We start from the raw sequence: 17,090 nt of genomic DNA on the forward strand, positions 1-17,090 counted from the left end.
CTTTGTTGTACTGTATTTTTTCAGAGGTCAGTAAATTATCTTTCGTAACAATGTTTCTTAATTCAAAAGGGCAAGATTTCAATATCCAGCAGCTGTGTCTCTGCTGTAAATTATTTCTTTTTTGTATGAAGGCATATTCTCTTCCTCCTATTACATAAAAATTTGCACTCATATGTCATGTTTAACACACACTGCAACTATTTGCACTCAGGAGAGAGTTGTATATGTATGTACTTCAACAAAGCAGTGTTTTATATCCTTGTATCACCTGTTGAACATTTTTATATCACAACATAATACACCAAACTGTACTAATGCAATAAATTCACGTGAATGGACCTAACTTTCATATTGCATGTCATTTAGAAAAAAAACACTGGACTCTTGTCAAAGACTCTACCTACAGTATTATGAGATATTTGAAGATAGATTACGTCGTAGTAAATGAATCACTCACTGTCCACAGAGGTACACGTACACATTGACATCCATAACACATGTTGTATTTGGAATTCACACCTGAAAAGATAAGTGTCTGTCTTTGTTGGTAGGCGGGCGATGGTAACTGAAAATAAACATCTACATTCACTCAGTTTTCATTTATAGGAAGTTATATTGGCATAATTGTTGTATAATGGTGGGGGGGACAGCCGGGTGGATCCTGTTTCCTATTTTGGGAACTACTGCATCAGACTAAAGTGTATTAAGTCATGAAACACTAGTTGATAAACTTTAGGCTGCAACCCTAAATGGATTAACATTCATTTGTGTATTATGTCATTGTGCAAGACCCTCGCTTAACTAGAGCCCCTGGAACCCACCCAAGGGCCCCTGTAGGTCCCTGAACCCTACTTTTGGTAACCCTCTGCTCTGCTCGCTGCAGGTTACACCCACTCCTCCTCGCTGCAGCTTCCTCTGCATCCTCCCTTCATGCTCTCTGGAGTCAGCCACCGTAAGGGTTCCTTCTGCCCTTTTTAAAGACGGACTGATAGAATATAAATACATACTTTGATAAACGTTTTCAACTAACGTTAGCGAAATTAAGCAAAAAAAACAAACCCGTTGCTTTGGTGGTTGAATGCTGCGTTCACAGACACGACGCGATTGGAATGAAAAGAGGCGCAAAAAAAGTTTTTAACAAGACGACTAATTAAGGTAAAAAAAATAATATATATATTCGTTTTGGTTTTTATGTGTAAGAAATCCTACTACGATGAAATTACATCCTGATCTCAGCTAATACATATGTTGTTGTTTTTGTAGGATGCTCTGGTTACTGTACCCCAACATAGGCTTGCTGGTAAGCACTTAATCTGTGTATTTAAGTTGCGTTTAAACTCCTGTAGGATGTATAAGACAAACACGTGTCGTATTTTAACCAGATCAGCGTATTTGACTTGTGCAAACATCCCAATGACTTACATTTTACTGTCTTGTTTCTCTGACACATTAAGGCAGTGAATGCAATGAGGCTCGTGTGAATTCTTTCTTTCTTTCTTCTAAACAGACCTTTATAGGTGAAAGTAAAACCATCATAATCTCACGATATTATGAATTTCATAGTTAGTGATGTTTTATTTCTGTATTTATATTTATGGATGTGTAGATGATCCCTGTACTAGAGTTATCCCTTTATTTATCTGTATTGTTTTATTCCTGGACTAAATGCCTAGATTTTCTCGTTGAATAGCAGGTCAGGCATTACTTGTGAGTTTAGAGAAAATACTTGCTTTTTTTTCTTTTCATCATTCAGTGCAGTCAACATTATTAGCATTGTTAAAAAGTAATTGCAGGCAATTAACATTCTCCTCAATGCAACAGGTATGTATTTGGTGCAGGCCCAAAAATATGATGAGATGTTCTGTTAGAAAGCAGGTCAAGTCAAGACTCAAGTCAGAACAGTAATTAACCTTTATGTTCTGTCCATCATACCGGGCAATGAGCTAAATGTGTACTTGTGTTTCAGGTTTGTTTTCACAGCTGTATATCAGGTGAGTCACTTTCTGTTCCTCTTTTCAATTGAACAGCATTTAATTTACAGTTTCTACAGCAGGAACTTTTGACTGGTTATGAAACCATCTCAATTTAATACCGATGCCTCTATATGACCAACATAAGCAAACAAGACTATCAGCAGGAAGATTGGCTATTTATATAGTTATTGTTGGTGCCTGTCACCAAGTCTGATTCCCTGGAAAATCAGACAAAACCATTTAGGGAAAGCGGGTTCACCAGTATCTCTTTAAGCTCACACTCCTACAAGGCCTCTGGCCGCAGACGGACGCAAATTCAGCTTCACTGCCGCAACAACCTGCAGTCGGAGCTCCACGCCAGGCAGCTTTGCCTCACAGCTCTGCCAGTCCCTGCTGGGAGCCAACACCACACTGCAAAACCAAAACCAGGACTACACAGTAAAGACTGTCAGACACCTGCTGCAGTAAAATGAGTCCTCAGAAGCACTACCGCTTTTGTCCACAGGCACCGCCAAAATCAACACAAATTGAAAGTTCGTAGTAGCTTTAAGGCAGCTGAACCAAGGTGGCAGTTAACACACATTTGTGTGCAAAATAAGTATTGAGCAGGTCAATGATGGATTCCTCAGCCAGTGTAGTACAGGTGCCAATGTTCACAGCATGTCAATTGTCCGTCATTGGTGAATTTTTCAAATCTTCTTTTCTCTTTTTTGAACAGCCTTTACACTGGAAATTAGAAACCTGACATATGATGAGTCCTACTACGAGTATGTTCCTGATCTCCTTCAATGGAACGATGCAGGGGAGCTGTGTAACCAGCGCTCTGGGGCCTTAGCCACTGCCTCCAACCCAATAGAGAAGCAAGAACTAACCAGCTTTTTAAATTCCTTGAATATCTCTCAGCCTGTGTGGATTGCAAGTAGGTTAATTGTGCTATGTGTGACAATTTATATGAATTTAGTATCTTTTTAAATAGTAGCCTTATTGTTTTTCCACCATTCTGCCTAATTACTGGCTTAACAAAAGGGAAATTGAATATAAAATAGGACTGACAATGCTTCCATACAACACTCACAGTTAATACATGTTTCCCAAGTGTTTACATTAGGAATAGAACCACAAAGTGGAATTTTATGATTATTTTCCATCTTTTCAGAGAGTAGTGGCAGGATTTTCCTTCATAGTAAAGCCTCTTTCTTCTGTCTATGTGGTGTGAAACCGAAGGTTCCTCGCGGACCCTGATTCTGGAGTTCACCGGGCGCTCGGACAGGAAGCATGCCCGTCTCCTGCACAAGTTCCCCTCCATGGATTCTGTGACCGTTTGCACCCGTGTGCGCTTCGATCCAAATTGCTTTGGAATTTCCACCATCTTTTCTTATTCCATCCAGTCATACATCAATGAGTTCCAGCTCCGTGCGAACCTAATCAAGGGAAAAGTTGTGCAGCTGGCTCTACTGGTCCATGGCGTTCATGGACCTTACCAAGAAGCCTTCAAGCAGGACAACTCCTGGCACTCTGTGTGCGTTTCCTGGAGCCAGAACGGTGGACACTGGGCACTATTTACTCATGGCCAGGTGGCTTCTAGGGGTGAGGGCCTAAGTTCTAACAGCATTGGCCCCGATGGCCTTTTCATTATTGGACAGGAGCAGGACACTTTTGGGGGTTCATTCAAGAAGGATGAGTCATTCTCAGGGAGTATCACAGAGCTGCACATATGGGATCGGGTACTAAACAGCAGTGAAATCGACACCATGGAAAAGCAGTGTTCACCCGTTTCCTCTGGGCTTGTGTTCAAATGGAGTAGATCAGCCATGGAAATCGAGACCTCTCTTACGGAGTTGTGGAAAGACGTCCCATGTCAAGGTACATTTGTTAGGATGCTGCATGTGGACAGGAATAAGCTAAGGGGTAACCAGAATCTAAATCAAAGCTGATTTCATCATCAAATAAAGTCAGAAGAGACTCAAATCTTTCTGCGAGGTCCAGTGGAGTAGTAAAGCATACCTTTTAAATGTCGTTTACAGTTTAGACAGTTTGGCACTATGCCTGTGTGGGGTTGCTATGCAGAAAAAACAATCGCATAGAGTAATCTTGGATTACACACGTTTTAGTAACATGCCAAGATTTGAGCTGGCCTGATGTGGTTAACCCCACCCATATTAAATTCCAAGCAGAATAAAAATAAATGCTGTGAATTAATTTCAGATACAACTAGACCCAAATCTGCTTAAGTAACAGTGGGATCACTAAAACTATTGTCGATTAATCTAAATGAAATAGGGTAACGGTTAAATAGTTAGGGAAAAAGTTAAAATGAAGTACACACTAAGAAAAGTAGTTCACAAAACTCACTTAAAAAGTGAATTAAAGCCATCATTATCTTTTTAAATATATGTTTAAGACATGACCCCAAAGTGTTAGAACATAAGACTGCAAAAGAAGAAGAACTTTGTTAAGTGCTATCTTGGCTATATCTACATTTTTTCCTGATCTTTATTCCAGATCCGTTCCAGGCTTAATTTAACTTAACTTAACTTGACCCCACAGGGTTTGAAAACATAGGTAAATTGCTAAGTTCAGACATTTTATTATGTTTAAAATTTGCCAACACCACCCTCACATTTATGTTGCAGTATCTCTCCAGCTTATGAACTGGCAGTTGATAGTGACTGATAGTATTGAGCCATACTTTCCTAAATACTGTGCACTGTGAAGAACTATTATGTAGGAAAATATGAATATTATTTAAGGGCCCGGTATTGGCAGTTATAAATTACTAAATTCATTTATAAGTCAATTTATAAGCAAAAAGCTTGATCAGCATATCCCTAAGCCTTTCTGAATTTGTGGCATGCTTTGGCAAATTGACATACACACAGGAAACAAACACACACTCTTTTCCTTTCCAGCATTAAGCACTACTGGAAGTTCAATGAGACTGAAGGAAAGAGGAAATCTGTCTCTTTTGCTCTCCGCCTCATTGAATAGGGTGGATGGTGACCAAGTTGTAATTGGCACAGTGTAGGGCTCCTTATGGTTCTTGTAAATGTTTTGTGAATCACGTCACTCTGAATCCCACCCTTCAAAACAAACTTCTCCCTCTCTGACATCATGCTCCCTGATGAGCAATGAGAGCCCTAAACACTCACTCCGCCTCCTGGAAGTGAACATGCACAAAGGATGTTGCACTTGCACTCCTGAAGTGATTTCCAGTTACTGTGTATTGTAGTGTAGTGTTATATTTATTTTCTTTTAATGATCAAGTTCCAGCCAGTCAGGATATGTGCAGTAGCTGTTGAAGGGCTAAGGATTAATCCTTTGATCTTTCAGTTATGGACTTAACTAACATGGCAGCATCTGGTGTGCCGTCAGACATTTTAAATTTTTCCTTCCTTATCCTCATCAAACCATCTCAGACATATGCATTTAATCCAGACTACTCCTTCAACTGATCTGCTACAGATTAAATCCTTGTAACTGCTAGTCTTCTGATCAGCAGCCAATTACTGAAAAGCCAAGAAACATAAATATAGAATACAAATTGAGAATAAAGATACTAAAGACTGAAAAAAATAGTAATAAACTAGTAAAATGTTCCTTTATTAAATTATTCCCCCAACCTTATATTACTTGATTACGTTAAGGAAAAGCCTGTGATCATGACAAATAAAATAAAATAAAAAAATGTTCCTCTATTAAATTATTCCCCCAACCTTATATTACTTGATTACGTTAAGGAAAAGCCTGTGATCATGACAAATAACATACTATAATAGTATTATAGTAATATAAAAGCCTATGTTATTTGTCATAACATAGGCTTTTCCTTAACGTAATCAAGTAATATAAGGTTGGGGGAATAATTTAATAGAGGAACATTTTACTAGTTTATTACATGTTTAGAACAAAACATCATATCTTGGAGCTCCCGTTGCTAAGGAAACCCACCTGATTCTCCTGCTTTGAATTGCATCTTGATTAGATGGGAATCGGACTTATGGGTTTCTGAAGTGTAGCAGTGTCAACACTACTGTGACTGACATTCAGTCTTGATGTGATCTTCTTTCATTTTCCAGAATTTAACATTAAGAACACCTTTCACCATTTCCTTTACTAGGAAACGTCTCTGTGTTAGCAAATTCGTTCTTGGATTCCCTCCTAGATGGAAATGCTTTGCCGAATCAAACGCTCTCCTTTGAGTGGTTCCAAAGCCCTTTGCCTGATGAGGACTGTGGCATCTTCGACCCGGTTATTGGGAACACTGGCCTGGCAAAGTGTGACTCGTTCAGGGGGGCCGTCTGCCAGTTTAAGAAAGGTACAAATAATAATAATGTCAATTCATTTTGGGGCATTTTATACTCGATGCAATTTGATGATTTGCTGTGCTGTATCTAACCCTGAGAGACACTGAAAATAGAGCATTACCTTAATATTGACATGCAATCAGATACATTATTACTGTAATAAATACTACCTTTGCATAATGTGGAATGTTTATTTGTTGTTGACACTTTGTCAGCATAGTCTCTTAAGGTTTTTTGTGCTGATTCTGTAATAAATTGCATTATATTTGTCTCTGTTACTGTCTGCAGAAGTGCTGGATGTTATCAGTTTACCACAGACACCATTCTTCAGGAGATTGAGCGAGGATCCTCTGAACAAACCTGTGAGTTGGACAGTATAGCTGTCTGTAGCACATCATCACTAAAGTGGTACAGTACAATAAATGAATAACAACTTATCTTGATGGTGGTGTAAAGGCAGCTCCACTACCGAGAATATTTTGCAGCAACACAGAATATTTCTATCATTGTTAAATTTAATTTAAGCTTGGTATTCGAGGAAATGTTAGCCATTGGAAAGGTAGAATTGACGCCTTCTAAACAAACTCAGACTTACATGTCTGATACCAGACATCCAAATATTGGAATGCCATAAAGGTAAAGGTAAATCTTCTAAGAGTAACTTGTTTTTAAAGACCAACTTACTCTAGAGCTATGCTTGGTGAACAGACGCGATTGTGATCCTGAGGTGTGTGAGAGTGACATTTTGAATTAGAGCTTATTGCATTGCAACCGCCTTACCCCGAGTGAATAACAGTTCACAATCTTTATCCATCCGTCTTTTCCTCAGGTGATGGTAGATCTGAGCGTTAATACCTCCTGGGACAGAGATTCGGCCTTGCTGCATCAGCTGACCCGGGCTGTTCTGCGTGCGGTGGAGGCCATTGGCCCTCACCTCCTCACCTCCAGTGATGTACACTACCTCACCCAGAGGATTGAGACAGACTTGGCTGCACTGGCTACTAGTTCTCCCTCTGCTGGAGCTGGCGCAGCAGAAGTCATGGTGTCCATTGCTACCAACTACCTAAAGGCAGCGAGTTTGATGCTGGAGCCCCCCATGGCATCACAGTGGATGGGCCTGACAGAGGATGGGGTGACTTGTGTTAATCTGTTTTTGCTATCTATGTTTATAGTGCATATTTGATCCCACTATAAGGGATAGGTTAACATCATTTTATCAATTTTCTTAAACCTGGAAAGTAGTTATTTGTCCTCCATAAATCTCAATTATTGTTGTTTTGCTCTGTTTTTCTTGTACAGATCAGCGTGGGACCATTTCATATTGTACAGAGTATTGACAGACTCACTGAAACTCTTGCAGACATGCTCTCTATTGAGAGGAGAGGCTTCACTCTTTCTACCAAGAACATAGGTAATTAAAACATATTGGTTCATATAAAAAAATAAATATATAGCGATTATCCGTCTGTTCTTAGTTCAAAAGCACAGTTTCCGTGGTGATCCAAGTTGATGGAGAAATTGTAAAAAGATTCCGAGTAGGATTTCAAAGTAGCTGTCTAAGATATATCTCACAGTTTTCTTGTGATTTGGAGAATGCAATTTCATTTTTGTTGTTGTTTGTTTATATTAAGGCTATTTTGACCTTTTCATGGTATTGCACCTCTTCATCTTCTTGTTTTTGCTGTAGTTACATGTTCAGCATTCATGGAGTCATTTTTTAAGTCTTAAGTCTACAATGTATAATCTTATTGACCAACACATGTTAGCTTCGAGCTTTGTAACACAGATAAGTAAAGGATATTATTTCATTTATATTCTGTTTACTATTATTGTTAATCCGTCTCTATTGTCTGGATGTCCTCTGCTGTCTTTACCTCCAGGTGTGTACATGAAGTGGCAGAAGCTGACTGAAGAGAGATGTAGTCAAGTCTTCAAGCCTTCTGCAGTCAGCTCTCACGCTGCCGGCAGCAGTGGGCAAGATGAGTTGCTTATCCCTGACACTGAGCTCCAGAGGATACACACACTGGGTAGGAAACACACACACACACACACACACACACACACACACACACACACACACACACACACACACACACACACACACACACACACACACACACACACACACACACACACACACATGAAAAGTCATTAGTTTTCATAGATGCTAACCCAACTAAGAATGAAAAATGTATGTGCCCAAACACATGTGTATTACATGATGATTAAACTGCATGAACATGTGCCCTCACGAACATGTGCCCTCACAAATTCCTTGCTGATTAAATTAAGATTTCAAAAACTTGATTGTAGAGTATTTTCATGGTAACTAATGTGCTTTAGTTGCCTAACTATAACTATACCTCAGCCAAACTGTAGTTGCCTTGTGCAGATATTGTAGAAAAGTTATTTGGAAAAATGCTCTCACATATTCTGCCTGGTGATAGTGTTGTTTGTTTAAGACACTGTCGCTACACTATGAGGCATGTATATCTGTGCAGCACTTGAATTTTCATTCTTTAAATTAAACTAAAAGATATAATGCACAGGCCATTTTGTCTCATTCTGCTGGCTAAAGGATTTTAATCAACTTCCTATATCTTTCAAGCAGTTGTAGATTTTTTTTGGTACAAATATTCTATTAATCTAACTCAAGAAAGACTTCAGGAAATCAGGAAATATAACATATAAAAATACAAGATACGAATACATCATTTTACATTCTTTGATGTACAGGTTAAGCTTTAAGAGTTTTCTCCAAATGCCTCTATAATATGGATCAGTAGCTGGGACTACTAAATCTGAAATAATTTGACATTGACATTTTGGTTGTCGAGCAGATGGCCAAATAAAACTCTTTGTAACTGAACAATGTGTTTGCACCTATTGGGTGTGAATGTGTGAAAGTGTTTTTTGAAATGTGACAATGTCAACGGTAAGAGATGCTCAGCAAAGTATTTTCTATTATTAGAGGATACAAATGTATCAGATCTGCTCCTCCTTTCTCTCCAATCAGGATATGAGGAAGTGATGTTTATTCATACCCACTACAGCCATCTGAGTGAGATTGTGTCCGGAGCACAGGAGCCTCCACCGAGTCACCAAGAGAAAGGAAAAAGGTTGGCTACAGTTCTCCTGTTGTCTTTTCTTAAGTACTACCTTAAATGTTGATGACTATTCTAAAGTACAGTCAACTCACAGAAACAAACAACCTCAGTGTCAATAGCACTTTTTATTCACTACTCAGTCTTACTTGTTTTCACTTTATATACATTTTGTATATTTTATAATACCTCATCAATTCTGTAAATCAGTTGTTGCAACCATCTAACCAGCAAAAACCACATTGGTTGACTTAAGATACAGTTTAAGTAATTTCTTCATTAAAAATGGACCACAAATACTCAAATCTAAGTGAAATTACTCTTCCACTTTGCATGTGTTGGATTCAGCATTCATTTTGGATCTCATTTTTTTAGCATATTTGTTTCAACGTGCCCCTTATTCTCTATCAATAGCTTAAAGTTAAACCAAATTTAGAAAGTGGAAATACAAAAAATAAGAATAAGTTGTGCTCGCACGTTTTCTGTCATCATTTTGAAAGACTAGGGATAATTCTGACAATGGTTAACAGTAGTCTGGATTGAAGTTTGTTTTGTGTATTTATGACCCTTAAATTGTAGTGCAGATGTAAGTGGTAACCATTCTCTCTCTACCCAGAATCCTGGTCGGACACCTGGCTTCTGCTGTCATATCAGCCACCATCCGTGACGCCTCCAAGGCCCAAGCCATTCCTGTGGCCATCAAGTACACCCTTTCCTCATCACACGTGGTACAGTCCATTGTTCAGGGAGCTGTCACACAGTTTGGTTCTTAAGCCCAGAACAACATTCAGTTCTGGCTTTAATCAGAATCCATGCTTATGGCCATCATTTTGTAAAAAGCAACCATTCTTTGGGAAAAGCAGTTGAGATACAGTTAACTTGTTGCCCTCGCCAAATGCAATATGTCACTACACAGGAATTTTCATCTTCCAGGAAGCTGTACATATTTTTAGACTGGTTAGAGTCCAAGGTAATATTGTGCAAAAATGTGTTTCTGTTTCTAGGTGGAATATTCACAGCAAGTTACTCCTGTTTGTGCCTTTTGGAATTTCAGCTTGATGTAAGTTTGACCAACAGCACAGTCACATAAACAGCCCTAATAAAAGTGTGTTATTGCAATAGAGATTGACGCTGTTAGGTAAATGGTGAAAAGGTGGTCTCTTATTGTGTACCATCATTTTTTTTAGGACATATTTTATTTGATGCTGTATATAATAATTCTGAACACAACAATCAACTGTAATAAATTAACATTTCATTCCAAAGTTAGATTTTTAGGTTTTGAAATCCTTTATACATATCTAATTCCTAATATTTAATACTAAATGTCTCTGTTCTCTGAAACGTATTGATGAAGGTGTGTTTGTGTGTGTTGGTTGTGTATTGGGCTGTAAAGGCATAATCGTACCAGCAGCTGGTCCAGTGATGGATGCAGGGTGACCTTTGCCGGCTCTAGTGTCACGTCCTGCCTCTGTAACCACACCACCAACTTCGCAGTGCTGATGAATTACCTGGAGTCAAAGGTAACTCCATTAGATGTTTCTGATACATGCTGAAAAAGAGGTTGCATGATGGAAAATGTTCACTTTATCTTTGCCGGTCAGACCTCGAATTTAAACTTTGGTCAAGGTTATGAATGCTTTTTGTAAATTTTAGGTCCCTATGTTGTATTAGTTGTTTCCTTCCTTTGACGGTTATGATTTCTACCTATACTTAACTGAACTAACAAAGTACGTACTGTTGCATGCAGTATGCATTCAATTGGGACATGAGACTTCTTCATAACATTGCACCTTGAAGTTCAACCTTCTTGCTCAGACATCTGATGCACAGAGCATTTGGGGTCAAAATATCCAGAAAAGCAAGCTGGCTTGCATACCGCAAAATTCTACCGGATGCAATAGGACATCCTGGTATTTTTGGCATACTGCATTTGACATACTATGTATTGAGACATACAAATCTTTGTCTAGCATATTAAATAGTATATTAATGTGGCTACTGGAACGCACAGTATATGTTACTGATGTTAAATTTAAATCCAGGTCATCATCTGTGATTTTTAAAAAAATTAGGATAGGATTTGTAGTACACTATATTTACCAGCAGGTGTCACTCCCAGTGTGCGTATCCTTTTGAAAAATGCATCGTGGTTCTTTCTGTCTATCCAAAGTACATGAATGGTTATGGATAAAAACAACACCAACAGCCATTTCACTTTTTGAAATTGCACATTTTTGGCATTTGGTCGTTACACAAATGAAGCGATGAGGTAGGAAATCAGTGTCTTAGAGTCGGCATTGGATGGATAAAACCTGTGATATTTGACAACATTCTCCCCTCTCTCTCTCTCTCTCTCTCTCTCTCTCTAACTCACTACTACCTCTCCCTCCCGTCCCAGTGGAGTCCTGAGGAAGAGCTTATTTTGACCAAGCTGACGTTCATCGGCTCTGGTGCGTCTTTGTGTGCTCTGTTGGTGACCTTGATGCTGTTCACTGTGCTGGAGTGAGTACCTGATTTTCCTGTCCCGCTCACCTGCAATGCCAATATATCTGCCTGGTTATGGTCTGTTTGAGTCAATGCACACCACTCAGCCTCAACCCCCTTTTTTTGAGCTGGTAATTACATTCAGTATGAATATCTATGACAATTATTGAAAAACAACAGTTGAATTACAAGCTTAGTACAAAAGGATTTTTTTATAATAATAACTTATGAATTGGGTCGATATTGAGTATTTATATCAGACTATTTCTTTGAGAGGAACATAACAATTGTTCAGCACTTTCAAATAACTTTTGTTTTGTCAGGGTAAAGAACCTCTAGAAATCAATTAACTTAAGTAATTAAAAATAAGTAATTATAACAATGTGTCACTCGTGAAAAATACTCATTCAAATGAGTTCCTGCTTCCACCCATGATCTGAATATACAATAATTTGCTTGCATGAATTAACAGTTAAACACGTGTGAAGTTCATGGTACTGTTTTCAAGATTAACAAAGTCAGCAATCTCCTGTTGACTTTCATACCTCCTCATGGGGTGTCAGAAAATAATAATTCACCTGAACTTATGTCAGAAACACAGGAGAGAGTTTTTTTGGCGATGTGACACTCTTCCCCTAACATCTAACAGAGAGAGATAACTCATTGGCACTGTATTGCTCGTGCTCTGTGCCTAAGGCTGCTGTGAGTATTGACGAGTGCTAATCCAGTAATTACTGTGGTGTACATGTGAGTCCACTCGGAAGGTTTATGGCGGCATTCAGCAGACGTTAATTAACGTAAGGGTCACTGAGGGATCACGATCAGCTGGAGAGGAGCTGTCCTCACAATTTATGACTGTCCTGAAATCAGCGAGTGCAGCCATGCATTTCACACACATGCTGGTGTATTGTGTACATGCGTTTGTGTACTTAAATACAAACATAACACACACACACAGACAGACAAAGTAGAGGTGTACATGTCCATAGATGGATGCGTGATCGCACCATTAAATTATGGTGGTCACAAGCAATAATGCAGATATGAAATTATTCTAAATAGGCTGAACCAATCAGGAGAACCTTCAGTTCATTTACCTCTCTTAACCAGATCCAGCTCTCCTTTTCACTTATGTTACCTTTAATGGAAATATTTATCTTATTGATGCCATCAAAATAAACTATGTGTTTGTTTCCAAATGTGGTGTGATGTGAGACATGAGCAGTATGTATTATATATTATCTCTGTGGCATAATATTGATCATATATCAGCCCAACAATAAAACTAACTGGAAACCTAATTGAAACAGTAGGGGGCAAATAGTACGTTTTAGCGTAATAAGTTAAAATCACTTAGACAAATCTCACATTTTAACTAACAATAGAAGGTAAGGAATAAATGAAAAACTTGACCTGGAATGATGCAGCAACACAGTCAACAAGGTGGAAAGTTCAGAACAAGTAGAATCCATAAACTGATTCAAGGCACTAATCAGTCTCAGGTCATTTTATAACCTTGGATATTACAATTTTTAGCCACTATAGCGATGGAAACATTGATCGATCGTGTAGTCCATCAGTCCAACAAACAAACTAAACATACATACAGAATCAAATAACTTGCTTGCTACTGGATTGATGCTGTGACGTTTGACACAGTCAGCAGCCACCAACACTACAAAATGAACACATGTCTAATACTTCAGAATGACAGGATACCTCTGCAACTAAGGACTGAGTATTGTCAGCCTCAGATTTGCCATGAGGATGATGCTTGCTAACTTGCTGAAATTGTTATGCTAAATACCACATGCAAAAATACCTCCATACATGTTAACATGCTAACTCAATTGACTGATTGCATATTGTTGTGTCTGAAGGTAACAAGCTATCTCCTATTTGTTAAAAAAAAATGTAGTTGATACAATACTGTCAATTCTAACCATATCTGATTTTAAGACAAGATCTGTCAAAAAAAATATAAGTTTTCCCTTGTTTCTGTCCATAGTATCCCCAAATCCGACAGAACGTCCATCCATAAGAACCTGTTCATTGCTCTGATCTGTGCCCAGGTGATTCTGCTCTGCAGCGGCTCAGCCATTCACAACAAGGTAGAGGCATCTGATTTAATGTACCAATACATAGGATTTTAGTGTGGTTGGACCAAGGGGCAGACTGGAGACAAATGAAGCTGAATAATAGAATAGCTGATTGTTTGTTGATGGATTTTCCCAAACTTTGCATGAAAAATTGATTGTCATTAAGAAGTTAAAAATGGGAGCAACAAAAGATGCCTATTTTGTTTAGTTACTAGGAAGCAAGGTTCTAAGATCTTTATTTTTTACAATAGAATTGGTAATAAAAACCAAAGATTTACAAATAATCCAATGCATACCCACTTCACTACTGATGGCATTTACAGTACTAGCTAATGTTGAAAACGGTTGTTAAGCTGTTGTCTACGTTCAGATCCATTTACATGTGGAACCCACAGCATTGTGTTTCAATAGCATCCTTAATGAGACTTGAATATCCAAATCCATACTGGGGATCCCAGTAAAACAAATGCTTTGGCATCGAATGTTATGTAAGTGGCCACTAATGTCGTACCCATCAGCTAGATGGTTCAGTCGCTCAGTAGTCACCCAATGGCCTGTAGTTGGCTTGACCCCCGGTCCCTTTGACCCTAGGTCATGTCAGGGTGGGCTTAACCCTGGGGGCAGGTGGGCCGCTTGTTGGAAATTCATCAAGTGGTTTCATATGTATATATGCTGACTGACCATCAGGAAGGTCATTTTTCAGATTTTAACAAGGTTTTCAACACACGGTTACAAGTCAATTCAGAACTATTTACAATGAATTAATATAGAGGGAGTTAGTGTTTAGCACCGGATGCTTCAATAGGAATTATTGTTGTTGCATAACAATGGCTGTAGGGATTGAATCAGTATTATAAGTATTGTATGGTCTTTCTTACCATTACACCAACTGTATTTGTTCATTTTTATTTTTTTTATGTAAATGACCACTTGCCACCTCATTCATCATCCACAGTCATTAGCTGCTCTTAAACGATCTATCAACAACATGGAGTTATTTAACCTCTGACATTTATGTGTGTGTGTTTTTCCAGACAGAAGCCTCTGTTAACCTAATTGTTAAGAGTTTTAATTTTTCATATATAAGTGTATGAAAAATGTACCTATATACACGAGTACTTTCTAGATGCATATTTCCATAAAATATATAGTCGGTCTGCTAAACCTCCTTTTGTTTTCCACAACCGTCCATGTGCTCATACAACTTATGATCAGATTTTTGGATGGAGAACCTTTACCCCAAAGCTGACCCTTATAAATTAGCGTCCAAATGAATGTGCTATAAACCAATTCTCCATCATATGAACTACCAAAACATACGCTAGTTTCTCGGTATTTTTGCGACATGGAAATTGAGCTTAATTCACTTTTACTGTAAAGGCGTGACACTCAGGAGCTTCATCTGAATGCCTGTGTTGGTGTGTTTTTAGGTGGCGTGTACACTTGTGGCGGCGCTGCTCCATCTCTTCTTCATGGCAGCATTTAGCTGGATGCTGGTGGAGGGTCTGCTGCTCTGGAGCAAGGTGGTGGCAGTCAACCTAAGCGAAGATCGTCACATGAAGTATTACTATCTCATCGGCTGGGGTACAACGGCTATCAATACATTGCCAAATCACTTTTCACATGTGCGGCGATTGTTAAGGATATGGTAATGTAGCGATAGGATTTAATAGAATCATAAACGTACAACCGCACAGAGTCAGATTGTTTAATCAGTGGTGTTATGTATTGACATAAATCTAAGGATGTCATTTTATTTTATATGCCATATTAGTGGGCAGTACAAGATAATACTTTTCTGAAACGATAATGGATTTTTGACTAGAGATGTATGACATCACAATGGTCTTTTGATGTGTCTCCATCTTCTCCTCCCTTCTACATTTTGCTCCTATCCCTTCCTCTTCCTGATTATATGGTACTTTAATTTTCTCTTATATTCTCCTCATCCTCATCTCTCTCTGTTTTTCTTTCATGCCCCCTCCCGCCCCCCTCCCCTTTCGTCCAGGTCTGCCGGTGCTGATAGTCACCATCACGTTGGCATCAGCCTCAGGCAAATACTCGGCCGACGGCTACTGTTGGCTCAGTGTCCAGAACGGCGTCATCTGGGGCTTTGCTGGGCCGGTCATCTTCATCATCATGGTAAAAATTTAAATCCTAATCATACCGTGTAGCGCTGGGCCATAAGTAAATATAATAATTTATCATCTTTCAATTGAAGCATATCGTGATTAAATCATATATAGAGATATTGCAATACACAATGAACAATTAATAACAACAAGCACACATCACCATTAACTAAAGTTCTTAATTAAATGAGAAAATACTCAGAACTTTGTTTTTGTCAAGCATTACTACACAAGTATACAATGACATGTGGTTATTTGATATAGAATTTAATTAATTATGAATTACCAGAAAACATGCTACATTGTGATATATTTTATTATTAAGATATGAAATGACCTGTATCATGATAGGAGATTTTGGTCATATCTCCCTGAGTCTGTTCAGGCTTTAATGGTTAAAATACAAAATACAAGGCACACATACATGTGTCTCTATGTCTTAACTCTTTCCTCTACCACAATCTCACCCCCATGGATATGTTTTGATCTGTACTTTCTTCGCTCTCTTATATCAGTATGCCTCTCATCATTTTACTTTACCTCCTCTCATTTCTTTATCCTACCTTTTTTTAAGGTGAACGTCATGGTACTGAGCAGGGTGGTGATCATCACCATCTCCACAGCCAAAAGAAGGTCCATCATGTTGGCCATGGGCACCAGTCCTGTGGATCAAGCCTATGAGCAAATCAGGTACAAACCACAAGGTGGCACTATTTGTCCTCTTTTTTGTTTGTTGTCTTTTTTAAGATTATTCAGCCGGGCCACAGGCCTTGGAGCAGACAAGCTGTAGTCATTGGGCGTCAAATAAAAAGAAGCTGGAAGATTTTATATTGGATTCGTCATTTTAAAACTGCGAACCTCATTTATCTAACTGTTTATGACTGTAATACATTTTGCATGGACTACGTTAGTGTTTTTCATGTACAAGACTTCAAGCTTCAACCACTTGAAATGTTTTAAATATATCAGAACTTAGTGTTTTGTTATTATT

At 38.5% G+C, this 17,090-nt stretch overlaps 1 protein-coding gene across 1 annotated transcript in view; it reads left to right on the forward strand.

The window, feature by feature from the left end:
* Positions 1-1,264: 1,264 nt before the first annotated feature.
* Positions 1,265-17,090, forward strand: part of LOC129095116 (adhesion G-protein coupled receptor D2) — a 54,447-nt gene continuing 38,621 nt past the window's right edge. The window contains exons 1-18 of the mRNA XM_054603495.1: positions 1,265-1,300; positions 1,967-1,991; positions 2,692-2,910; positions 3,198-3,836; positions 6,091-6,288; positions 6,566-6,639; positions 7,107-7,409; positions 7,577-7,688; positions 8,158-8,304; positions 9,294-9,396; positions 9,998-10,109; positions 10,386-10,441; positions 10,778-10,904; positions 11,783-11,886; positions 13,877-13,979; positions 15,398-15,551; positions 15,976-16,109; positions 16,674-16,789. Of these exons, the coding sequence (XP_054459470.1) occupies positions 1,265-1,300; positions 1,967-1,991; positions 2,692-2,910; positions 3,198-3,836; positions 6,091-6,288; positions 6,566-6,639; positions 7,107-7,409; positions 7,577-7,688; positions 8,158-8,304; positions 9,294-9,396; positions 9,998-10,109; positions 10,386-10,441; positions 10,778-10,904; positions 11,783-11,886; positions 13,877-13,979; positions 15,398-15,551; positions 15,976-16,109; positions 16,674-16,789 (2,762 nt within the window). The remainder of the gene's footprint in view (positions 1,301-1,966; positions 1,992-2,691; positions 2,911-3,197; positions 3,837-6,090; positions 6,289-6,565; positions 6,640-7,106; positions 7,410-7,576; positions 7,689-8,157; positions 8,305-9,293; positions 9,397-9,997; positions 10,110-10,385; positions 10,442-10,777; positions 10,905-11,782; positions 11,887-13,876; positions 13,980-15,397; positions 15,552-15,975; positions 16,110-16,673; positions 16,790-17,090) is intronic.

Source organism: Anoplopoma fimbria, chromosome 8 (assembly GCF_027596085.1).
Source record: "Anoplopoma fimbria isolate UVic2021 breed Golden Eagle Sablefish chromosome 8, Afim_UVic_2022, whole genome shotgun sequence".
In the NCBI taxonomy this organism is placed as follows: Eukaryota; Metazoa; Chordata; class Actinopteri; order Perciformes; family Anoplopomatidae; genus Anoplopoma; species Anoplopoma fimbria.